The 26985-nt window shown below is 38.8% G+C and overlaps 1 protein-coding gene across 1 annotated transcript in view; it reads right to left on the bottom strand.

Annotated features, from left to right (window-relative positions):
• Nucleotides 1-24846, bottom strand: part of LOC117546947 (collagen alpha-1(XII) chain-like) — a gene marked incomplete at its 3' end in the record, with an annotated part of 155703 nt that extends 130857 nt beyond the window's left edge. The window contains 12 exon segments of the mRNA XM_034217385.1: nucleotides 479-757; nucleotides 3887-4489; nucleotides 5177-5279; nucleotides 5281-5468; nucleotides 7554-7727; nucleotides 11255-11419; nucleotides 13144-13407; nucleotides 15395-15445; nucleotides 17987-18130; nucleotides 20449-20565; nucleotides 23878-23981; nucleotides 24707-24846. Coding sequence (XP_034073276.1) covers nucleotides 479-757; nucleotides 3887-4489; nucleotides 5177-5279; nucleotides 5281-5468; nucleotides 7554-7727; nucleotides 11255-11419; nucleotides 13144-13407; nucleotides 15395-15445; nucleotides 17987-18130; nucleotides 20449-20565; nucleotides 23878-23947 — 2158 coding nt within the window.
• Nucleotides 24847-26985: the final 2139 nt, after the last annotated feature.

The following is a 26985-nucleotide window of genomic DNA, read 5'->3' on the forward strand; positions in this document are numbered from 1 at the left end:
ACTACAGCACGGTCACCTGACTTCATGTCACCACCGCTAAGCTAAAGGAGGCTAACATTGGGCTATAAAGGAACTACAGCACAGTCACATGACTTCATGTCACCACCGCTAAGCTAAAGGACGCTAATGTTGGGACTATAAAGGAACTACAGCACGGTCACATGACTTCACGTCACCACCGCTAAGCTGAAGGAGACAACTTTTAGTCGTCTCATTTAGACATTTGTTAGCAACCACTGTTTTTAAATCCGCCAGTGGGGTATTTACTGAAGTATTTTATGTCGTAGAATTAAAATCTCTTCAGCTTGTGTTAACCACAGACCTTATTTCAGGCTAACAAACAAAAACACATTCAGAAAAACCATTGACTTCCAGACCAAGACACAGGAAGTGGTAAAATGCTGACTCATTTCTGGGTTTTAGGACTCAGGATACATGCACCACAGTATTTGCAAGCTTAAAAAAAAAGTCTACATACCTTCTAAAGTGGTCTCAAAGCCGGTCACAGGAAGGCTGTTCCCTTTGGCGTACTGAGCTTGAACGTTGACTTCGTAGCGGGTGAGAGGGGTGAGGTGAGGGAGGACAGCAGTTAGAGTTTCTCCGGGGACGGACATGGAAACGTAATGCCCGTCGTCTCCGTTTTCCGGCCTGAAGCGGACCAAGTAGGACTCGACATCTGTGGCGTCCATTTCCCAGGCGGCTCTGAAACTCCTGGAGCCGACCTCAGAGAACGAGAGGTCCCGAGGCTGGGTCAGGCCTGCAGAAAGTGGGGGATTATAAGGTTTAAATTAAGGTCAATTCAGCAATATTTCAACTGCTTATTCAAAAAAACACCCATACGAACAAATTCCAAACTATATTTCGTCACAACAAAAGGTGTTAATCTATGGAATAACTGAAATGATGATCTGAAATACTGTGCAATCTAAACTAAAGCAATTCATTAGAAACCAAATCCTGAATGGTTCTGAGCAGGACATGTGAACTCATGCTTGCTAATTCTTGTCGTTTTAAAATGTATTTGCTTTTGTTTGCTTTGTACAAAGGAATGATTTGTTTAAATCAATGACTCAAATATCACGGATGCTGATGACGATGACCTGAACTTGTATTTTCATGAACAATGTGCGCTAGAGGAGGACCAGAAACGTGTTTAAGCTTCTTCTTGCCCCTTTTGAACATGAAGGAAACTGAGAATATATTTTTGTATTTGTTTATACCTTACACGTTTTTTTAATTTTTGCTTATTTTTGTTATAATTATTAACATATTTATTATTATTATTATTATTAATTTTGTTTCTAACATGTTCAATAAATTGACTAATGAAAGAAATACAAATTAAAGAACAGTGTGCTTTTAGAAAACCCAATAAATACATTTTGAAAACACCATGAAGCAAATCAAGAAATTATTTGTGATCAAGATGGTACTTTTTATAGAGACAGTAGCATCATGAATTATCCTTTGCTTTAGTTGAGTTGATATGGCACATCTTAATGTACGCAGTGATGTTAGAGATATATATGGTTTAGGAATCAAGAGAACCAAACCAACATGAGTTAAGGACAAATATTTAACATCTTAATGCCAACTAAATGATGTCTTCTGTATCCATAAACAAGCCAAAAACCAGATTTGTACTTCATATAAAATCAATGCTCTCTGCAAAACTTCCAGACTCCATTGAAAAAAACAGAGATGTTTCTGTTTAAAGTAGACCGGGTAGAGCTGTGTGGTGTAAAGTACAATTACTGTTTTAGTGAAAGGAGTCTGGTGGTTTTAAACAAAAGATAAATAATGGTTTCATATCCCCGACACGCAGGGCTGTCTGACAGCAGGGACAACATTCTTAAAGCAGCGTTGACTTCAGCTAGTATTTATTTTGTGTCATGGAAGCCAACACTTTATCTTGGTTAAAAGTCTGTTTGAACTGTGGAAAAACCACCAAGACTTCCTTCAAAGAGAGAAAGCAAATGAAGGAATCCAGGGGGAAGACGTGCTGACCTACATGCTATTTAATTAAGATGTATAATAATCTACAAGCCGTCTGACAGCTCCATCTCTCAAACAACAGGAGGGGGGGGGGGGGGTTGCTGTGAAATCCATATGTTGGCTTCTGCACACGTCTCTTTGTTGACAAGTCATTATTATATAAGAATGATATAATCGGCAATCAAAGCTGGTGTGAGTCACACTCTGCTGGCAGACCTATTGGCGAAGTTACATGGAGAGTCATTTATAGTTTTGACTCTAAGTGGGTTAAAAAGTGCATTTGTGAGGAACTCTTGACTACCAGATGTTCGGGGGTTGGATAATGACTTCAGCGCGGAGGAGGATGCATTTCAAAGTGTTGCTTACGGACACGTGACGGGCAGCAAGGAAATCTCTGCACTATTTGACCCAGTTGTGATACTTCCACATGCAGGAACCTCTCTCTGCCCTTGAAAGATCAAAAAGCCGGACATGTGTTAAACATATGAGGCGAAGAGGAGGGGGAGGGCTCGGTGGAAAAAAAGGAAAGTCACTCTTGGAAATGTGACCTGAGAGTAACTGTGAGCATGTGTTGGTGCCGCTCTGTATTCTCCTCCACAGAGTATCGTCTGACTGAGGCAGTAATTAATTGTTCAAATGTTGGTTTGATCACTTCAAATGCTCTAAATCATAACAGGTCATTCTCACACTTAAATTCCCAGCACTTATGAAAAGTATTTAATAGTCTTCACAGCACATAAACATTAAATAAAGTACATTTCTTATTATCTAAAAACGGTTGCAGCTGATCAGGTTTCATGAAATATGCTGAGAAACAAACTAAAGTAAATATCAAAGAGCTTAATGTTGTTTTTAATACATAATTATGATGAAAACGGTTAAAACTTTGAGATTTCTATGACTAGAAAAAGTTCTTCTTACTGATATTTAAAGTTAGCGAACATTTTAATTGTTTGGACAGTAAGAGGTTGATCTGATATCTTGGAGCTCTAAGGTTTGAACGTTTCGGTTAATGCAAAACAAGCTTGTTTCACAGAATAAACAACGCAAGATAACCAAGTATGAGCATGCAATTGCGTAAACCATTCCCACTTCCAAACAATGGATACACAAGAGTAAAACAACTTGCAATCATCCTCCAAACACTTGATTGTACTGCATGACTGAGCCTCAGCTGCCTCGCCCAGTGTGACAAATGACAGACAAGTAATGTCTGCGCAGAACTGGAACCATGTAATTCATATCATCCACCTTTACAGCTGACATTAGGCTCGTCAGTTTAAACCAGTAGAAAACGGATATACACAGATTATTACGTTGGTTTATCCTTTTGACGAAAGAGAATCGCAAAATGCCTTTTTTGCACACATATTTCAGGCTAATGTTACTGAAAGTAAAGTCTGATTCTGCTTTCTTTTCTGCCTCAAACCAGAATCAAACCAGTAACTGATAGAAAAGATAAATCATCAATGACAAGAAAACAGAATCGATTAAATCTTTCTGTGCAGATTGCTCAAAAGAAGTAAAGTGTGGTTTCATCAGCGTAGAGTATAAATTAAAATACTAGTCAAATGTATTTGCTTTCAACATGATTATTTTCTGATCGAACCAGAACATGATGCGATAAATACTTAGTCAATGATAAGAAATCAGAATAGATCCAATCCTTCTCTGCACATTGCTCAAAAGAAGTTGAGTGAAGCGCGCTATCATCAAGGACAAAGATATTTACTTTCAACATGATTATTTTCTGAATCAAAACCAGAACATAAATAAGTAGTAAATGACAAGACATCAGAATAGATCCAATCTTTCTCTGCAGATTGCTCTGAACATCGTGAGTAGAAAGCATGGTATCATCAGCATAGAGTATTGAAGCAACAGTACTTACGTCTTTGGATGATGTTTCGTAGTTCTTGCTCGATCCTCAGGCAGATGGACTGCGTCAGCTCTTTGGAAATCCTCGTGAAGGCATCAAAGTCGTCCACGGTGTAAACATGTGTCTCCGCCGGCTCGTTGGCGATGGCCTCCAGTTCGCCTCTCACGGCATCTTTAACGCCCACCGCAAATATCTCCACATCGGCGTTCCTCAGTTTGGTGGCCGGATTGTGGAAGGCGTCGGAGGATTTCCCGTCCGTGATGAGGATGTTTATTCGAGGAACGTTGGGTCTCGCTCCTCTGTTGGCCTGGAAGATCTTCTCTCTCACGTAAGTCATCGCCCTGCCGGTGTTTGTGGATCCGCCACGATACGGAAACGATCTCACCGCCTTCACTACGGCGCTCTGATCGTGGTGAGTGTTCAGGTAGAATTCGGTGTGAGGGTCCCTGCTGTACTGAACCAAGCTGATCTGGACTTTATCTGGTCCGATGTCGAAGGAGGTAACCAGCACCTCCAGGAACGCTCTCACTTTGGCGAAGTTAGCCAGACCGATGCTGTAGGAACCGTCGACGAGGAGGACCACATCGGCTTGGACATCAACGCCAAGGGAACACTCTGAGATCAGAAAGACACAAGATAAGGTTGTAATTCATTGGCTTCAAAGAGAACACATTCAAATCTGTCTAAAGCTTGTGTTATAAGACCTTTCCTCAGGGTGTTTTAGAAAAGCAACTGCTCAAAAAGTCAAAAGAGATGCTCAATGATACATAGAATATTGTTAAAGGTTTTCATTGACTAGCTTCAGTGAGAACCCATTAAATTATGTCTAAAACTTGTATTATAAGACCTTCCCTTGGGGTGTTTTAGAGAAGCAACGGATCAAAAATAATGACAAAGACAAGGTTGTTATTGACTAGATTCAGTGAGAACACATTAACATCTGTCTAAAGCTTGTGTTATAAGACCTTTCCTCGGGGTGTTTTAGAGAAGCAACTGCTAGGCTCAATGATACCTAGAATATTGTTAAAGGTTGTCATTGACTAGATTCAATGAGAACACATACAAATATGTGTGTTCATGCAAAACAAGCTTGTTTCACAGATTAAACAATGCAAGCATACCGAGTATAAGCATGCAATCGAGTTAACCATGCCGTATTCCTTTAAAATAAAATGATAACTTATTTTCTTGAACTGTGAAGACTTTGCAGAAACCCTCTTAGTGTCTGACAAACTTCCATTGTGTCAGAAAATGCAACAAAAAGGCCAGTTTGGAGATTTACCTCCACTATTTCGTACTCACCCAGTGACACTTTAACGAGTTGTGTTTTCTGCATGAGGGTCAGAGGCTCGCTGGGCATCAGGCCGTTCAAAGCGAACAGACTGATCTGGTACTCTGTGTCTGGGAGAAAGATCACTGACCACCACCTGGGTCTGCGTCGGACCAACGTGGAGCTCCTGCCGTTTGCTTCCAGCCATCATCGGGATCATCTGAACCTTGTATCCCGAAACCTCTCCGATGGAGGCGTCCCACATCAACCGCAACGACTTTGAGGCGACTTCCAGGATTTGGAGGTTGGACGCTGGCTCAACAACTGCCAATAAATAGGAATTATAGAATGATTAACTCTCATTATGCGATAGATTTAAGCACATTCGTCTCCATTGTGTTGGCGTATAGCAGGAGAATCTTAAAGGCTTGATCATTTGGCAAAAACATTGTTGTTTGCTTAAAGAAAACTAGGAAAATAAGCTATAACATTTATTATTATGACATATCAATTATCAAAGTTATTATTATATCTATATCAATAAGGAGTAGTTATATATCTCAAAAATATGGCAAGAGTTACATGAGGAGCTTGATACCTCCAGGACTTGGAGGGTGGCTCAACAACTGCCAAAAATAGCAATTATAGAATGATTAACTCTCATTATGCGATACATTTAACCATATTTGTCTCCATTGTGTTGGCGTATAGCAGGAGAAACTTAAGGGCTTTTTATTCTGCTTCATAATTGACGAAAACATTGTTAAAAAGCTATGAAAATCAGATATAAAAAGGAATAATGATGACATATCAATAAGGAGTAGTTATATATCTAAAAAATATGGCAAGAGTTACACGAGGAGCTTCATACTACTGTTATGTCTTCTAAATATGAAATGGGGGCCAGCAAATGGTTAGCTTAGCTTAGCATAAAGACTGGAAACAGGTGGAAACAGTTCGCCTGGCTCTGTCCAAAGATGTATGGGTTGAAATAACTACATAAAACAAGAATAAGAATAAGTTAGAGGTGCTGGTAGAGGGGTTGTGTTACGTTTGGACTGATGTAGACTTACTGTTTCCCCATGTTCAGTCTTTATGCTAAGCTATGCTAGTACCTGCTAGCTCTAGTGTAATTGTAGCGTACACACATTAGATTAGGGTGACCAGACGTCCCCGTTTTCCGGGGACAGTCCCCATTTGTATTGGCCTGTCCCCGGTTGAAACTGTCCCCGGAAATGTCCCCGTTTTTTAATATACGTTAAAAACACATAGCAAGGTGAAACAAAATGTTTCATGTCAGGAAACACTGGGTAAACAGACTGCGGTCAAGCCAGCCCCCACTTCGGAAAAAACAGTCAAGCCAGCCCGCACGTTGTATTGCGGTGCGCGAATATCCTATGCATTACGGTAGAGGCCTGTAAAAACTGCCTTCAAAATAAAAGTGTTTACTCGGTCAATAACACATATACCTAAAAAACACACCAAACATATTCATATATACTGGAGCTTGAATTAAGAAATATGTATTATATAATGTGATCAATACTAATTTAAAACAAACTACGTATAACTACCACATTATAACTGAGTGAATGTAAAATGTAAGTATACAGTTATGAAGACATATCTGACATTTCCACTGGGTGACTAATTTCAATTGATGTTGACACCATCTCACAACACTCCTAAAATAACATTACTTTCTGAAGCACAATTTAAAATGTATGCTGTTTAAAATCTCAAATTAGATCTATTGTCCATCTATATTTAGATTATTATTTAATGGAAACCATCCATAATCAAAGAGTCACTCGAAGTGAATCAAATACTTATTTCACTCCAGGGTGATAGCAGGAGACCCCATCTAATCACTCAGAGAGAATCAGGACAATCTGATGTAGAATTTCAAAATAAAATACTTTTGAAATCTCATATATGGGCTCTCATCCCTCTGTTTTTAGATAAGAATAAAACAAAAACAATCCAGTATCAAAGACTTATTTCACTTCAGGGTGATAGCAGGAGACCCCATCTAATCACTCAGAGAGAATCTGGACAATCTGATGTACAGTTTCAAAATAAAAGACCTGAAGTCTCATATATGAGCTATCGTCCTTCTGTTTGTATCCAACAGTTCAAATGTTCAAATTACATTGAACCAGAATTGTCCCCCTTTTTTCTTTAACAGTGAAGAAAATTGGATATGTTAATGAGATATTGACCGCAAAACTCAAAATGTCCCCGGTTTTACCTTAGCGTACACACATTAGATAGGTATCAATCTCTTCATCTAACTAGTGACAAGAAATCTACTTTTTCAGATAATGTGCCAAAAAAGGACAACAGAAGGCAGAAACTTGTAACGCATTATTTACTCCACTTATTTCACATTTCTTCACCACATCTCACCTTCTTCTCCGCTGACGAGTGAGTTGAGTTGATCGTCGACGCCAGCGCACACCTGAGAGACGAGTTTGTTCTGCACACTCTTGATTAAGTTAAAGTCAGCGACGCTAAAGATGTGACTTGTGTGAGGCTCGGAGGCCATGAGCTTCATCTGTTCCTCGTTTGCCTGCTGGATGCCTGAACAAAGAGAGATGTTAGTGTCTGAAGAACAGGGAAATGGTTCCATTGCAACCACTCAGATCACAGTCTGCTCAAATGAGGGACATTCCAAGTATTATTTATCATTATAATTATTACTCCAATTCTATTTCAATGTAAATACTGCAATATATATATTTTAACTTTATTTTCAGTTTGTCCAACATTCATGACGAAAAAAAATACTGCTATATTTTTTTATATATTTTTTTTAAGTTTCTTCAAATGGTTTTCTATCTGCGTTTTTAATATAATGTTGTAGTAGAACTTTTATTGAAGAAATGCTCATTATTAGAACATAATGGGGAATGATGAGTGTTCAGAGTATAGTGCTATAATGCTTCGTATAATACAATATAATAATAGTGTAATGTTAGGGTGTGTACACTGTGTGTGTGTGTGTGTGTGTGTGTGTGTGTGTGTGTGTGTGTGTGTGTGTGTGTGTGTGTGTGTGTGTGTGTGTGTGTGTGTGTGTGTGTGTGTGTGTGTGTGTGTGTGTGTGTGTGTGTGTGTGTGTGTGTGTGTGTGTGTGTGAGTGTGTGTGCATGTGTGTGGCCTAGCATTACTATACTTGTGGGGACCTAAATCTGTTTACACAGTCACGTGTGGGAACTCGCCTCCCTTATGGGGACAAATTGGAGGTCCCCTTGAGGGGAATCAGTAATTTGAGGGTGAAGACTTGGTTAGGTTTAGGATTAGGGTTAGGTTAAGGGTTAGGGTTAGGCATGTGTTGGTTATGGTTAAGGTTTGGATAAGTCTCCAGGAAATGCATGTAAGTCAATGTAATGTCCCCTGAAGTGATGCATACTGGTATGTGTGTGTGTGTGTGTGTGTGTGTGTGTGTGTGTGTGTGTGTGTGTGTGTGTGTGTGCGCGTGTGTGTGTGTGTGTGTGTGTGTGTGTGTGTGTGTGTGTGTGTGTGTGTGTGTGTGTGTGTAGGGAGGCGAGTGGCGCAGTGGATAGAGCCTTGGTGTTGGGATCAGGGGGGCACAGGTTCAAACCCCACTGCAGTCAGCATGTCGTTGTGTTCCTGAGACACTTCACCCCAAAGTGCTCCTGTGGGGATCGCCCACAGTATTGAGTATCTAAGTCGCTTTGGATAAAAGCATTTAATAAGTAACATGTAATGTATGTGTGTGTCAGGTTGAAGGAAAAGGCCACTTTTAGGTTAAGGTTAATTATTATTCACAGTGCCTGAAGCTAATGAGATGCGAGGTTACAACTGGGAAAGAGACCAGTGGTAAAACTCCCCTCACTTGATAGTGAACTTTGGTGAAGCTCAAGAAGCGGTCAATGTGACGGGAAGTGTAGGTAAACGCAAACGTCTGCAGAAAATATTGCTGACAAAGAAACTGGGAGGTGGTTTGTCGTCCTTCACCAAGGTCAACCAATAAGGGACGAGAAGGCTCTAAAGGTGCGAGTACAACGTTTGTTCAACAGTACGATCCCGGGTTTAGATTTATGTCTTTTGACGTAATAAAAGTTATATTGCACCAAACTGCCTCCAGCGATTTCTTCAGAACCCATTAGAATTGCATTATTGCTAGCCTAGTCCGAGATTTTCCTCCGACAATTTCATTGTTTTATTTGAATGGGTTAGGTTAGGGTTAGGTTAGGGTTAGGGTTAGGGTTAGGGTTAGGGTTAGGTTAGGGTTAGGGTTAGGGTTAAACCACAGCACCAAGTCAAATTCCTCGTTATATCCTGTTTCTGATTCTGATCTTTTTGTTTTGACATTGCCTATCTTAAAGGCAACACTAGTTCAAATTCAAAGCATACAGTTATAAAGTCACTGGCATCATGAGAGGATTATTGCGTCAATAAGAGTGGATTCTCTCCAGGTCTGTAAATACTGGGTAAATCTATAAAAACGTGCAGTGAAACACATTAAAAGTTCTCCAGCTGGAGTCACAACCAATCGAAAGCCTCCGCTGTTTTATTCCACTCTCGCTGGAAAGTGTGACGGCATGGGAAGTGAATATGAAACCATTTGGGCTTTTTACAATCCTATATCCTCGTGGACATTTAGCAAAGCTATGAGCCTTTACTGAATGTAGTTTATACACTCGATGAGGACTTTTTAAACGACTACATTTGAAAGTAACAAAGTATTTTTACCATTTTTGGAGAGTTTCTAACTTTGCAGGAGATAATCTTTGTTTTGCATATTTTTCGACGGGTTACATGAAGATGCACTTAGAGATCTGATCTACCAAATAATGCTGATATTGCGCTTTCTACCTTTTCATTCCGCTCCTTCTTTCTCTCTCGTTCCCTGTTTCCTTCCTCACATATGATGGGCAGTAAATATGAAACCATTTTGGCTTTTTTAAATCCTATATCCTCGTAGACTTTTACACTTGATGAGAACTTCTTGGACGACTAAATTGGAAAGGTGTTTTAACTTAAACACTGTACTTAAGTGTGATTTTATACTCGATTATTTTCATATTTGGAGAGTTTCTAACTTTGCAGAAGGAGATAATCTTTGTTTTGCATATTTTTCGACGGGTTATACTTAGAGATCTGCTCTACCAAATAATGCTGATATTGCGCTTTTCTACCTTTTCATTCCTCTCCTCCTTTCTTTCTCGTTCCGTGTTTCCTCCTTTCTTCCTCATATAAGTAAATATGAAACCATGAGGACTCGATGAGGACTTTGTAAATGACTAAATTGGAAAGTAACAAGGTATTTTAGCCCAAATACTGTAATTAAGTGTGATTTCAAACTTGATTAATTCCATTTTTGGAGATTTTGTAACTTTGCAGAAGGAGATATTCTTTATGTTGTATGTTTTTTGACAGATGAAGATGCACTTAGAGATCTGCTCTACTGCTATTAACAAATAATGCTGATATTGTCCTTTCTACCTTTTCATTCCTCTCCTTTCTTCATCATATATATCTGACAGTATCAAGTTGTTGCCAAGAAAAAGTCTGATATATAATGTTTTTAAAAATATATCCAAACATTATATCAGGTTCTCTGACAAAGTGACCTCTAAGTAAAGAAAGAATTGTCTGCAGAAATATCACAACTCAAATGACGGTGAATGAAGTCAAAATAATGCTATAACTGTTTTTGGGATTTGAGAAATCTTCCTAAACATGATGTCCATGCTGATTGGATCCATGTTATATTTATATTAGGGGTCATCTACAGTGTTACTGATGTATGTTTCTAGCTTCTCCTGCAAATTCTGAGTGTTTGAATCATTGATCTATCAGTGATCAGTTCCCACAGACCGTAGAAGATAATCTCGTATTGTTCTTTAACCACCATCCCTCAGCCCACTTCTGTTCCTCCGTCCCTCAGTTAGTGGAAAGTCTGAGCTCGAGTGTAAACACACATAAAACCTGCTATCACTCGCTCGTAGCGTTTAATGATGTAGGAATTTCTCCTATTGTTACGTCACCCTGAGCTGCTTTTGTTACGGGGTTAAAAGCATTAAATAACGAGTGGGAAATGTAAGATGTGGAATGTAATAAACGTGTTTCTGGCTACGTACCGAGGACAAAGATCTCTACCCCTCTGCTCCTCAGCTGCCGGGCGTAGTTCTCCACGGGATCCTCAGATTTGCCGTCCGTTATGATCACCAACACTTTGGGGAAAGCCTTCCTGGCACCAGACGCCTCAGAGAAAGAGTTCTTCAGGAGGTAGTCGAGGGCATCGCCTGGAGCAGGAACACAGGAAGGGGTTGGGTTTTAAATGATGCACAGAAAACAATGGTCTGCAGAGGTGGGAAGTAGTGGAGTACAAATACTTTGTTACTGTACTTAAGTACATGTTTCTGGTCTCAGTACTTTACTCCACTACTTATTTTTCTGACGACTTTTTACTTTGACTTCTTACATGTTGAACACAAATACTTGTACTTTCTACTTCTTAAATGTTGAACCCAAATACCTGAACTTTCTACTTCTCACATGTTGAACCCAAATACCTGTACTTTCTACTTCTCACATGTTGAACCCAAATACCTGTACTTTCTACTTCTCACATGTTGAACCCAAATACCTGTACTTTCTACTTCTCACATGTTGAACCCAAATACCTGTACTTTCTACTTCTTACATGTTGAACCCAAATACCTGTACTTTCTACTTCTTACATGTTGAACTCAAATACCTGTACTTTCTACTTCTCACATGTTGAACACAAATACCTGTACTTTCTACTTCTCACATGTTGAACACAAATACCTGTACTTTCTACTTCTTACATGTTGAACCCAAATACCTGTACTTTCTACTTCTCACATGTTGAACTCAAATACCTGTACTTTCTACTTCTCACATGTTGAACACAAATACCTGTACTTTCTACTTCTCACATGTTGAACACAAATACCTGTACTTTCTACTTCTTACATGTTGAACCCAAATACCTGTACTTTCTACTTCTTACATGTTGAACACAAATACCTGTACTTTCTACTTCTTACATGTTGAACTCAAATACCTGTACTTTCTACTTCTCACATGTTGAACACAAATACCTGTACTTTCTACTTCTTACATGTTGAACCCAAATACCTGTACTTTCTACTTCTTACATGTTGAACACAAATACCTGTACTTTCTACTTCTCACATGTTGAACACAAATAACTGTACTTTCTACTTCTTACATGTTGAACTCAAATACCTGTACTTTCTACTTCTCACATGTTGAACTCAAATACCTGTACTTTCTACTTCTTACATGTTGAACTCAAATACCTGTACTTTCTACTTCTCACATGTTGAACCCAAATACCCGTACTTTCTACTTCTTACATGTTGAACTCAAATACCTGTACTTTCTACTTCTTACATGTTGAACTCAAATACCTGTACTTTCTACTTCTTACATGTTGAACTCAAATACCTGTACTTTCTACTTCTCACATGTTGAACTCAAATACCTGTACTTTCTACTTCTTACATGTTGAACTCAAATACCTGTACTTTCTACTTCTCTCATTTTCCAAACAGCTGGTTCCTTTAGTCTGAATGTGTGTTTGGTGCGTGATCATTATTCTTTAGAGTCATTGCGTGCCTATTGATTTGAACACGATCCGTGTATCCATCATTTCCTGGTCTTCTCTAAAGAAGAGGGACCAATGGAAACGTTGTCATGTTGCCGTTGTTCAGCATGGAAACATTCATTAGCTAACAATGACATCATTGTTCTATTAATATAAAGGGAGGTCAGGTACTCTTTAAAACAGCTGCTAGCTATGGGTACTTTTTACTGAAGTACATTTCAAAGCCTCTTTACTTTCACTTGAGTAAAGAAGTTTAGTCAGTACTTCTACTTTCACCAGAGTATTTTTAAACATGAGTATCTGTACTTCTACTTGATTAAAGGATGTGTGTACTTTTGCCCTCTCTGTTGATTTGAAGAGATCCTGTACCTGTCCTGGTGTTCCCTCCCTTGTACTCCAGCGCTGCGATGGCCCTCAGCAGCGTGGGTCGGGTCAGATGTGTCTTCAGGTTGAACTCAGTTCTGGATCCGGAGCTGAACTGGACCACGCCGACCCGCGTCCGCTCCGCTCCGATCTGAAACGCTCCGGCCGCCACCGAGATAAACTTTTGGATGAATTTGAAGTTCGGCCGGCCGACGCTCCAGGATCCGTCCACCAAGAAAACCACGTCAGCGATGGCACTCACAGAGCATTCTGGGAAATAAAGTGATGGGGGAGAGGGTAATAAATATCAAGAGAAGAAGGAATAAGGTTAAATTAAAGGACATTTCACAAGTTATATTTCAAGCCACTTAAGGATGAATGTTTAAAGTTTGCAATGATGCAGAGAGGTGTCAATTTCATCGCTGTTGTTCTGGTTTTTGATTACTTTAGCTATTTCACTGGAAAAAATGCTGCTCAAAATCAAGTAAAACAAAAATAAAATCAAGGTGTTTTTGCTTGGTATAAGTTGAAAATCTGCCAATAGAACAAGTAAACATTTGCTTGATAAGATTTATTTGAATAATATGGGATATTTAGATACTTGAGATGTTGTAATTAGTTGGTGAATTTATTTTTGAACTTTATTTATGAATGGCAATAAGTCAGAAATGTTCAAAATTGCTCTAATTTCTGAAATTAGTTGGTAATTGTTCTTTAAAAATGTTTTCCAAAATCAAGTAAGATTAATTTCTTGAAACTAGATGATCCATCATTACAAATACCACAGCAGCTTGAAGACCTTCTTTAATCTGAGATCCAACTAAAAATAAGATGCTTTCAAAAGTCTTAAACAGATACTTAAGATGCATTGTCTAAAAACAAGACCCTATATCTCCCTGCGTTGTTACTTCTTAAGTTATAATGTCTAATATCAAGTGTTAAGACATATTCTGATATTAGGCAAATATACTTGGCTAGATTTCGAGTTTTTACGGTGTTAATGTTCAATCTCAAATACATGTGTCAGAAAATACAGAACCCTTGACCTCCTAATGCCCCAAAAAAGACTGTCATGTTGCAATTTTGGTCAAATTTACTTTTGTTTACTTTACTTTTGTTACTGTAAATCTGTATTACAAAATGTATATTTTCTACTCTTTTAATGCTATTTGATTTCTATTTGAGATGTTTATATTTTGGATTGTTTATTTCTACTCTTTTAATTGCTCTAACTGCATTGTCTTTTTATGCTGCTGCAACGCACACATTTCCCAAATTGGGATCAATAGGGTTAACCCTACTTGTTTGTAATATGATGACAACTTTCCTTTACACCTGTAGTTCTTAACCTGATCTTCACACTAACAATGTTATCACAACTCCTAAGGGATTTGCATAATTGACGTCTATGGTCATATAAAAAGTAGTGTTAAAGCCAAGCGGAAAAACCTCCAGGGTTAAAAGGGAAGGAAATGTGGAAGTGCCAACAACTGCAGTTCCTCAAATGGCCACTTGAGGCTTTCTCCAAAGGCTAATCAATCCCCATAGGGCTCAATATTAAAATGCTGAAACTAATCACAGAATTATTACAACAAACGGTTTGGATCACTATATCACATTTCCCCTTAAATGCCAATGATACAGGGGGTGAATGTTCATATATCTCATCGGTTTCAATCGAAGGCTTAGAGTTACATTTCGTTAGGCGTTTGATCGCTTTGACAGCATTTGATACAGACTTTGATTCAACTTAGCTCCTTAAAATTGACGTACAGTAGGAGTTGTTATATAAAAGCTCTTCATTGCTCAAGATGAGTGTTTGAGTGTTTTTGTAAAGCACATTGTTCTTCTGAAGTTGAATCTAAATGTACCGCTTTAGGTACAGGACTCTCTCTCTCTTCTTTCTGGGAGTTTCTTTCCCCTAGTGAAAAACCAGCAAAAGCTTGTCATCATGTGCAGTAGCAGTTCTCTTGTAAATCAGCCTCTGTAATGGTTTCCACTTCTCCCAGCAGAGGACCAACACCATTACCGAATACTTTAGAGATTTATGGGGGGCTACATTTGATTCTCGCTATACAATGGGGGTTGTGTTGAAAGAGAACTCCTTTAGATTCTGAGCTCACGATGATGGACGCCGACCAGCAGCGAGGAAAGAACGTTCAAGAACAATATGTGGAAAAGTCGAACGTTTGGGACTCATTATCTTAGCGATGTGAGTGAAACCCACACGTCAAATTAAAGGAACAAAAGGACTTACTGACTGAATCTGAAGCGTCTGGTTTTCTGGAAGTCCCTCCAGTTGACTCCACTGAAACACAAAAACACAATCATGTAATTACAGAAATAAGAAACCCTTTATCTATCTATCAACATTTCTTCAATGTCTTTCCATTCAAGAGATTCTTTTTCTCTCCTCTGAGGGTTTCTTACGCAACATGTTGTCCCCACAGATCCAACGAACACGAGCTCTCAAATGGCAAAACAAACTAAATTGATGTCATCGTTTGCGACAGATTTTCAGGGAATCTCCGTGCTCAGAAGGTTGCTCGGCTCATCAGTGTGTGCTGCGATGCCAAAAAGGCATCCACTCCGAACTGCTGCCATGAAATAAATGAAGATCTCACTCACAGCAGAACATCTGGATCATTCACTCATCAATACGTAATGTCAAAAGAGACTTTAACAGGACCTTTGGGTCTTTGAACTGCTTAGATTAGATTAGATGTGCCTCTTTGAGCGACTTTATCAGCGGTTGGGAAACAATTTTTCTTGTAATACCTTCAAATTACCCTTCATTAGAGACCTTTGTTTGGTAACGTCTCTCTTTAAACTGAAGCAGTAACGTCTCTTCATCATTACGTAATGTCAAAAGAGACTTTAACGGGACTTTTGGATCTGTTAACTGCTTACATCCTATCTGATTTGCCTCTATCACCCTTTAGTATAGACCAGATTCGCAGTCGACCACGAGATGTGTCTAAAAATAGAACAACAATATTCTGTTTTATGTCCTATAACATAACCTTCCTGTGCCAGAATAATGCACTTGAACGCATCAAAGCTTTGTGATTGGCATGACCGCATGTGTCGGGGCGTGGCTAGTGGGCAGTGGGCTCTAGTTAGCTGACGTTGTCCGTGGCAACAGGAGTGACAGTCCGCAAGAGATGAGATTGTTTCATTTAATATTTTAAGTTTTGTTTCCCGTGGGAACACCGTCCCGTTGCACGTCTTTGTTTACTTCCGGTATGTATTTTCCACCCTCCGCGGACTGGCCATCTGGTGAATCACAGAACAGCCGGTCGTCAAGGGCCGGCTCGATTCGCTAACGACCGTCACCGCCCTTCATTTGTTATGTTTTTAAAAAGGCATCATTGAAGTTTCATCGACAGAGGTCCGCCGTTTCCCCGCAGCGAGGCTCCCCCCCAGTTGACAATTCAACCCCCCCCCCCCCCCCCCCCCCCCCCCCTCTCTATTTGGACTGGTAGATCTCGGCAGACTGGCAACTTTAAAAGTAGCTCTTGGTTCAAAAAAGGTTGGGCATCCCTGGTATAGACCTTTGTTTGGACATGAGTTGGAACCAATTCAATCAACGAAAGAAATGCATTTTTACAAGAGTAAAGCATATAATTATGTTGCATACATTTTCACTCACCTTGTGACCTATCATGGTTATCTTGAGAACTCACATGTTGGGAATCAGTGATCTAACTCGTGCACCAAATCACATCTGCATTTTATAACGGTTTCAAACAGCCTTTGAGTCTTGCTCCTCATGTCTGTTTCCAGCCGTTTTATTGTGTTTAATTCCTGATAGAAGCCAAATAATTTTCCCACATTGAAGACAATATATCTATTTTTCTAACAAGCTACTAATCATATTTAGTCTTTAAAATGTCATCCAAGAATTCACTTGCGGTTGTTGAAACTATGTCAGTCTATTTGCCGTACGTCTTGGTAAACAAATATACCATATATTAATGATGTATAATGACATTTGAATGTTTTATTTGACTGGATTGAGCCGCTTAAATGAAGTTATAGGGATTTGATGTGTCTCTAAACAGGTTCAGAAAGGTAATGCACCACATCTGGAATATTTTGAGTGTTTTGGCAGCTTGGTCACTTTCAGCCACACATGTAGATATGCTCTACCTGCTCAAAGGACTAATCGCTTTTCTAAAGCATTCATCCCTTCTGCACTCAAACCTTTAAATTCTTGAAAAGGCTTTTAACTTGATTATTTATTTATTTATTTATTATTGTGATGCTTTGAACTATTTATCGTGTAAATTGGAATTATTCACATCTGTGCTCCCGGGTGTATCTGTGTGTTTTCTTCTTGTATGTTCCTGCCTGTGTTCATGACATAAGCTGCTGCTCATAACCAATTGCCCCTTGCGGGATTAATAAAGTTGTTGATTGATTGATTGATTGATTGATTGATTGATTGATTGATTGATTTTTAAGGTGGAGGGGATCTTAATAAATCCTTAGAAAGACTATCATTGCAAAACTGTTTTAAATGTATAAACACAGACTAGATCAGATTAAGAAAATGCATCACAAAAAAAAAATTTTTTGCATTTGCCTTTCAGGGTTTCTGTAAAAAGCACTGTTCATGTTATTCTGTCCACTCAGTGTATTGGGAGTTTTACCAGTCAGTTTGGTGAACCAGGTCATTGTGACTTGCTGCTAAAACAGACCAGCTGCTGACACATTTTCCAGGCATTTGGTTGAAAGTCTGGAGCTACTTTAAACACACACACACACACACACACACACACACCACACACACACACCACACACACACACCACACACACACACACCGTCACACACTCTGTGACTCACGTGTAATTTGGCCGGAGATGGGCAGACTCTCCTCTGATCCAGCGTACGCCGATATCGTTACGGTATAATCCACATCTGGACTCAGGTCTGAGATGGAGGTCTTAGACGCAGATGCAGGCAGACTAAATTCTCTCATTGGTTCTTCTACAAAAATGCACAAAGTCAGAGGGAATCCATTAGGAAAACTATTGCATTACTTAATTTCTCCAAGAGTCAGGGTTACATAAAACCTGATTCAAACTGTTGACCTGAGGACAAGAAAGAGTTGTGTAAACACACAACAAAAGATTCAATTTAATGAAATCTTTCCGCATTACTCAATGACTGAATCAAAACACGTCATTTTAACTCTTAAATACCCAATTGTTCTATTGAGTGAAGCCTAGGCCTGTTTTATTAGTTGATATGCTTACTTTTCTAGTAAAGAAATGTTTAATGCCTATTGTACAGGATTATTACTGTGTTAAAACCCATTAACTTTCTACAAAATGAATTCAAATAACTACCTAAACCCTCACTTAATGTTAACCCAAATTATTTTTTATTGAAATACACTATATTACTTTTACAAGCATGGACTATGTGTCTCCTAAAAGAGAGTTACTGAATGATAAAATGTAAGCTTTAGTTTTATCAGTTAGCTAGATAGGTTAGATTAGAGTGTGTAGGCTAAACGGATACACATGGACGTTTTAAATGTTATTATTTCAGCTTAAATCAGGAGTTTTGTCAGTTAGATAGTTAAGTTAGCTAACAACAGCAGCTCAAATTACAGGTAGGCCTACATCGGACCGTAATTGAATATTCATTTAATATCCAAGCTAACATTTTATACTTACAATTTTTTAAATGTCTTAAATTGTTAAATTTGCCAAAAGTCTGTAATCTGACCTTTATTAAATGTCAATATTATATAATATATCAATAATCTATATCAATATAATCTATATAATCTATATAATATATATATATATATAATCTATATAATATATATATATATAATCTATATCAATAATATATCAATATAACCCTAACCGTTAGCTCTGTTAGTTAGTAAGCTAATTAAGTTAGCTAACATTACATAACAGAAAGAAAGTTGATGTTAGATATGTTAGTTAACAAGCCATACAACTGATGCTTCACCCAGGAGTTATTGAATGTATTTAAATGTATATTAAATTCAATATTAAAGCTAACCTTCTGACAGTTAGCTAGTTTAGTTGGCTAACAGCAGGTAACAATTACACCAACAGTTACTAGGAGAAAGTTATATATTTAGTGGCAAATCATTTTCATGTCAGAGTTTGTCTGACGTGTAAAGCTCCATTTAATAAACATGTTATTATAGCAACCCAGTCTCACAGCATTTCGTGTTATAGTCACGAAATTAATGTAATCTATTGATTCTTGTTCACCAACACGATTTTCGCATTTGTTTTCGTGTCACAGAATGATTTTAAAAGCAATGTATCTATTGGTGGTAGCCTATGTTTCGTGCCTGCACCACGTCTTTTTGTCCGGTCAGGTCTTGGAAGACCAGAAGCTGTGGGGTTCATAAAAACATGTTCTTACTCAATATCTTACCCTAAGCCTAACCCTATCCCTTTTATTTTAAATTGTATAATGTCGAAGTATTTTTGCAGAGAAATCTCAGATTCTCAGAATACTGAGATCTGCATTTTTTGTCATTTTTTCCTTCTAACTTGTTATTATTTGGTGCAGGCACGAAACACACTACCAATAGAAATACATTGCTTCTAAAATCGTTCTGTGTCAGAATACTGAAATCTGTATTTTTTAATCTGTTTTTCCTTCTAATTTGTTATTATTTACATTGCTTTTAAAATCGCTCTGTGTGACACGAATACAATTGTGAAATCGTGTTGGTGAACACGATTCAATAGATTCATTGTGTGACCATAACACGAAATGCAGTGAGACAGGGTTGTATAAGTCCTTAGAGCTTGCCTAAGTTTGAACTTACCAACAGCTTTTGAAAGCAGGAGCCTTTGCTTCTTTATGGGAGCATTGTCATGTCAAAGAGAATGCCTTTCCAAAACTGCTGCAGGTTAGATGCCTAAACTAATTGTCTGAAGCATTTTTGTATTGTGGTATTTAGATGTTCTCCTTATTTAAACTCATGCTGCCTGAAGGGCAGATCTGATATGACTGTAAGCTGTTTTTCAAAGATCATCTCCCTGTTTAATTAACTCTGACTGACGTGACAGCTACGCTCCTGAGTTGAACTAATGCTGACAACTTTCCATTGCAGAGATAATGTTTTACCTTCTTTTTTTAAATCATTATGATGTCCTGGAGGGAAACATGTGTGTGCAGAAATCTTCAGATAATTGCGGGGAGTGTTGAGTCTTGCCGGGCAGACTGATGTCTAAGAAAGTTTATGGCACTTGTAATGTTGTGGGCTGGGCAGGACATAACTCACAGGTTTAATGAGCACCCACCTGTGTCTGAGGTCACTTGTATTCTGTAGCCCTGTATCCTCGACTGAGGTTTACTCCAAATCATTTGCACTGTTTTCTCATTCAAAATCCTAAACCTCAAGTCTGACGGAGGGTTCACTGTGAAGAGAAAAGGTAAACAGAGTTAATCCAGCAGCTTCAGGAGGTGGATGTATTGTAATGTGAAGAATACAAGGATTTCCCCAACAGTCAACACTTCCAGGATGAAGTTTGAAAAGTTCACTGTTGGCACAAACAACACAAAGACAAACTACAGATGTTAGGGAAGCCATTTTGGACACACACAACAAATGACCTCCGTTTGAGTTTGTGTGGCCGGCAGCCATCAACAACTCAAGCAAAAAGACAACACAACATTACCATCTACTGTTGAGAACATTCAGGAAACACAAACATGGCGGGAAGACTCAGACTCTGGTGAAGTTTGGCTGACAAAGTCTACGGAAGCAATTTCAAGAGAGATAATAATCAAGTGTCTAAAATCTAAAATCAAATGGTTTCCAATATGCTTCGTAAGAAGTGGTTTATTTTCAGATCTGAATATTCAAGTTAAATTGCTTGGATTGGATTATTGTTGAAAATTGTGACAAAAAAATTAATCCAGTTTACAAACAAAAAGCAATCTTGACTTAAAGGCATTGTTTGTTTCTTACAATGATTTTTATTTTGGCTTAACACTTTTGAGATCCAAAAATGATCAAAGTAATGTTTGTTAAAATATTGGACAATCTAAGTTTCTTGATCCCATAAATGTATGAAACTATCACGGCCTTTCGTTGCTTCCATTCGGATAATTTAACTGATAGATACCAACAATATATATGTTATTAATTCTCCAGCTTCTTCGTAAATAATGAAAAGTTTTGCTTCCGGCCAACTAACGACAACATGGACCGGCTGACATCCTGCAGACCGTCCATGACCTCAATCCAACTCAAGATGTTGAATTGACAAAAACACACATCTGATGAAACTCTCAAATATTGATTATACAATGGGGAAAAGTTTCTCTCATCGTCTCCATTGCAAACCTCATAAAAGAATACACAACGTCAATAAAGACGAGTGTACATCTTTTTTCACGTTTTCCCAAAAAACTGCACCAAAGGTTCTTAAACTGCTTCAGCTCCAGATCCCAGATAAATGGTTTTGTTTCCCTTAAGGATCTGGACTTTAATCATTTAAGAACCTCTGATTTTTGGTCACGAGGATATCATGCATCACGTGTACATGAAAAGTTGTTAACAACAACTTGGGGCAGCGGACAAACAGATTCCATGTACACGAGGGACGACAGGGTATTATTTAGAGAATATTTTAAAATGATTTTCTTCAGGTTGGGGTTTTCAAACTAAATCTAAAATCTAACACGAGTAAAAAGTCACCTATCTGAGATTCTAGCTTTCTATAATGCACCCATTTTTAACAAAGAAAATAAAAGTAGCTGTAAGTTTAGCTAACGTCCAGAGATGAATGCTTTTAGACGCAAATCATCGGTAGAACCGGGGTTACACGACCGAAAGCGTTATAAGCAAGAAAAGATTCATCTTGATTTATGGTAGGATGTAATGTAAATAAACTACTCCATATATCTTTCAAGCTTTTTTCTACTCATCTGTTAATAACCTTATCATTTAAGACATACTATTCTGACATTTTCTTACTTTTTATTATTTATCTACACTTGAATAGCTACCAAGTTCTATGAAACAGATACCGTAAAACACTTATCTTATCGCCATGTATCCAACTGATGCTAGTATCAATACTCAAAACAAGATGTTGTATTGCAGTATTGACACTCAATGTGACAATCCACAGTTTTTCCAGCCTTGTACTATTTCCCCCATTTTTAGAGACTATTACCTTGAAAGCGTTTGCCTAAACTGAAACTAAAATGTGTCAACAGCGAGTCTAACTCTTAATGTGTTCATGCTGAAGGGAAGTTAATCTAACGGTAATCTGAAATATCTAAAATAAACGACACAATATTTAACCGAGTGTTTTTTCCTAGACCGCCAACCAGTTCATCTGTTAGTATTGGAGTGAAGAATATCATTGTAAAATATTGTGAAGCCGAGACTCGAGGTCAAGGCTTGACCGTGAAGAGGGGGAAGGGACAGGACGTCAGAAATGGAGGAACCACCAACCTGGGGAATCAATTCAAGGGCCCGCGGGGGGGCTGCTGCTTCTGTTTCCACATGGACAAAAACTACCCAAAGAAACTCCAGCACTTACACACACATGGACACACTTGAACACACACTTTCTTACATTCGGAGCTTTTCTTTGAAGCTTTCGACCTCCGAGGCTGCTTTTATTTTGTCATTTATCGCCTGAAATGTGACAGTCCTTAAAGCAGAGGACTTCCCTTTGGGAGATAATTATTTTTTCCAGCCTCAACAAGTCTAAGTATTCCACACGCTACAATGTATACGACCCCATTATGATGCCTTTGCTTTGAAAGGGGCCCCGTTGAGACAATAATGGGGGTCACAGGAGGTCGGAAACTCTACTGGAAGCAGAAGAGAGAAATATTCTACTCCTTGATGGGTTTTACTGCACTTAGGAGAAACTCCAGAGGCACAAGGGAGCAGATCCTCTCCTCTTCTAACCTCTGGGAAATCATGTGAAACTCATATTTAGTCTTTCCGTTCCATCAGGAGAAAGGACGTGGGGAGGAAACTTGGCCACGTGCCATCTGGGCTTTTCCTTTTTTTGGAAACTATAGAGAGATTTCTGCTTCAGTATTAAATATTTGATTATAAGCAAGGGCCCCCCCTGGTGTAAAACAGATGGAACTACATCTGTGTGAGGATGAAAAGATGTCCCATTTAACCCATTAGTTTCAGCTCTACCTCACATGGGATGCAGTAAAGGTTCAAACACGTTTTTTAACTTTACGTTAGTTTTTCAGATAGATTACAGTCTTTTGAGATGGGTAAATGTGAATAAATGGCATTTTAGAAGCTTGAGTTATTCTTTTAGGGGAGAAAGGCAAAAGAGGTTAGCTTTTTTAACAGTATAACAATGTTCCCTCATAACGGTAGCTTTCTCACCATCTGTTAACTCTCTCGTGGCTAAAAAACACTTCTGAAGCGCTACTAGTTTGACCAAATTAACTCCAATCCATAAATTCAACCCAGATATTTGAAGCTATTTCTCTGCAAGTAGAAATCTTGTGAATTCCTGATGGGAACTTGGGGGAAAAAACATCAATGAAAAGGTTAAACTGAAGCTGAAAAGGTCAAACAAATCAATCCACACATTCTCTTTCTCTGTGTGATTATTTTATTCAGACTAAATATGCATCTACACATTGCAGAGGAAAGGCAGAGGTGAGAGGAGATGAAGAGAGAGGTGTTGGATCACAGAGAGGATGATGAAGAGGAGGGGGAAGAGCAGCTTTACCTGTGTCCTGGGCGTGAGAGGAGGACAGCAGCAGTGCCAGGAGGGCAGCCGCCGCCAAAAACATCTTCATCTTCTTCCTCCGGCTCAGCAGCTCATGAAGGATGCTGAGGAGGAACGAAGAGAGGCGGTTAAACCTTCAAAAAATCAGCCCGAGGCTCCAGAGCACCTTGGAGCAACCTGGACGTGAACCAGGAACCTCCAACACCTGCCTCGTGAAAATCTACCAGCAATCAGATGCTTAAAAATACACACAACAAAACGCAGGAATATATTTAAACAATCTGATTTCCATGATCCTTGGGCTCCTAACAGCTGTTCCCCAGAGACACAAAATGGATTTTTACAAGATAGACTTTATGTTAATGTCCAAAAATCCACAATTTCATAACTTCAAACAACCAACAAAGCCGTTTTAATGGATAACCTGTTAGAATAAAGGCGCACATCTGACTGTCTCTTCTCTTCCTGTGTTAAGTCTCCCTCCTAAATCAGCCTGCCTGGATTCTGATGCAAATCCTCCAATCAAGTCCCTAATATCGCTGCTGATAAATAAACCCACTCTACCGGAGATAACGTCTTTCACAAGTTCAGAAAAACCGAGCGTCAAATCCTCGCGCCGTGCGCAATTACGCACCGCGATTTCAAGGAATAGTCCACGCGTTCCTCGAAATACTCCAAATGAAACTGGATGTTAACTGGAATATTAAAAACTATTAAGTCGAGGAATAAAACCACCTTAAAGCTGTAAGAAATACGGAATGTATGCGTCTTAAAAAGCACCAAAATAATTCAACTGGGAAGAGAAACGTAAAGATATGGCAGGACTGACCTATGGAGAAGACTGTCGAATTTCTCTGGGTTGGTTTAACGAAATGAAAAATGTGAAAGGTGGTAATCTCTCTGTTGCAGACCCTCAGCCTGAGGAGAGAGAAATGATCCGGAGAGCTTCTTGGTTCCCAGACGCGTCGGCGAGCCTCTTTCCAAATGGAACGAATCTGCACTCAATCTGGTACTTAACAGGGGGGAGTAACCCTCTCCAGAGTTACCCTCCCAGCGCTATTACGCAGCTGGGAGGGTTACTTTGAACATGCGGGAAGTAACTAAGTAGTTTTTAAGTACTTAAGTACAATTTTGAGCTCCTTGTACTTCTACTCCACTACATGTATTTATACCTTTAGTTACTTCACAGATGTGAATGAATTATATCAAATCTAATCAAGTGTTGAATCAGACTTTAGTTCCACCTGGAGTAAATCCTCCAGCTACCCTGCAGTATACAAAGTCATTCAAACTAGCTGCACCTTCACCAGCTTTGAGAACACTTTCATGATCAATCATTATAAAACATATCATATATATTATTCTGAAATGGACCAATCTGCACAACGACTACTTTTACTGTCGCTACTTTCACTATATTTTGATGAGAATACTTTTCTACTTTCACTTGAGGAACATTTTGAATGCAGGACTTTTACTGTAACAGAGTATTCCTACACTCTGGTACTTTACTCAAGTACAAGATCTGAGTACTTCTACTTCTACTCAAGTACCAGATCTGAGTACTTCTACTTTTACTCAAGAACAAGATCTGAGTACTTCTACTTTTACTCAAGAACAAGATCTGAGTACTTCTACTTTTACTCAAGAACAAGATCTGAGTACTTCTACTTTTACTCAAGAACAAGATCTGAGTACTTCTACTTTTACTCAAGTACAAGATCTGAGTACTTCTACTTTTACTCAAGAACAAGATCTGAGTACTTCTACTTTTACTCAAGTACAAGATCTGAGTACTTCTACTTTTACTCAAGTACAAGATCTGAGTACTTCTACTTTTACTCAAGTACAAGATCTGAGTACTTCTACTTTTACTCAAGTACAAGATCTGAGTACTTCTACTTTTACTCAAGTACAAGATCTGAGTACTTCTACTTTTACTCAAGTACAAGATCTGACTACTTCTACTTTTACTCAAGTACAAGATCCGAGTACTTCTACTTTTACTCAAGTACAAGATCTGAGTACTTCTACTTTTACTCAAGTACAATATCAGAGTACTTCTACTTTTACTCAAGTACAAGATCTGAGTACTTCTACTTTTACTTTTTTATCCGTTACTCCCCAAGACTGCTCTTACAACATGCAGCCGAGACAAAAAATGATGTGCAACCTCTGAAAGTGCTTACACACACTCTCTCACACACACACACCACACACACACACACACACACACACACACACACACACACACACACACACACACACACACACACACACACACACACACACACACTCACACACACACACTCTCACACACACACTCTCACACACACTCACACACACACACAGACTCGGAAACTTCGACATAGTTCTCTGCATTCCTTTCCGGTGATGGAGGGCTTCTGTGCGTCTCGGCCACAAGGAGACAGGAGATCTGCTTTTTTGGGAAGAGGGGGGATGACTGAGGCTTTTACCCCTTTCTCATTTGGTGAATCAAAGGGAAAACATTACACAGTCTGGTAAAGTAAACCCCCCACAACTCAGACTTTCCCCCCTGTAATGAATCATTCCGGTTTTCAGGGTCGGAGCAGAAGTTCCTCAGCCGGGTCTGATTAGGAGGAAACACAAATGTATGACAATTAAAATCATCCAAAGAAAGTCAACCATGCCCAGATCTAAAACAGTGAAGTTAGAAAAGTGAGATCAAATGTACCCGGGAATCTAAAAAGTACTAAATGCGTCCGAGGTCATTTCCAAATGTGCAATAATAATACAAGAAGTAAAGAATGATCGATATAAAATCTGAAATCTCACAAGGTTATGATCCAAATTGGAAATAGATCCTGAAAATGTGATTCTGGTCTCCTATTATTTATTCATCCTACTTATATTTCATTTCCTTTAACCTCAAATCTGTTTGCTATGATACACAACATTTACAGTTCCCCTAAAATGTGGACAAGGCCCCTCCAAAATGTGTAACTTTGAACTGTGTTAAAGCGCATCAAAGTCCCTAAATTCTGGATCGCAGACCAATAAAGTTTTTTTTTCCAAATATGATAGTAGCTACACCTAGAGATATGTTGATTTGTGCAACTATAAAAC

Source organism: Gymnodraco acuticeps, unplaced genomic scaffold, assembly GCF_902827175.1.
Source record: "Gymnodraco acuticeps unplaced genomic scaffold, fGymAcu1.1, whole genome shotgun sequence".
NCBI classification, from domain to species: domain Eukaryota; kingdom Metazoa; phylum Chordata; class Actinopteri; order Perciformes; family Bathydraconidae; genus Gymnodraco; species Gymnodraco acuticeps.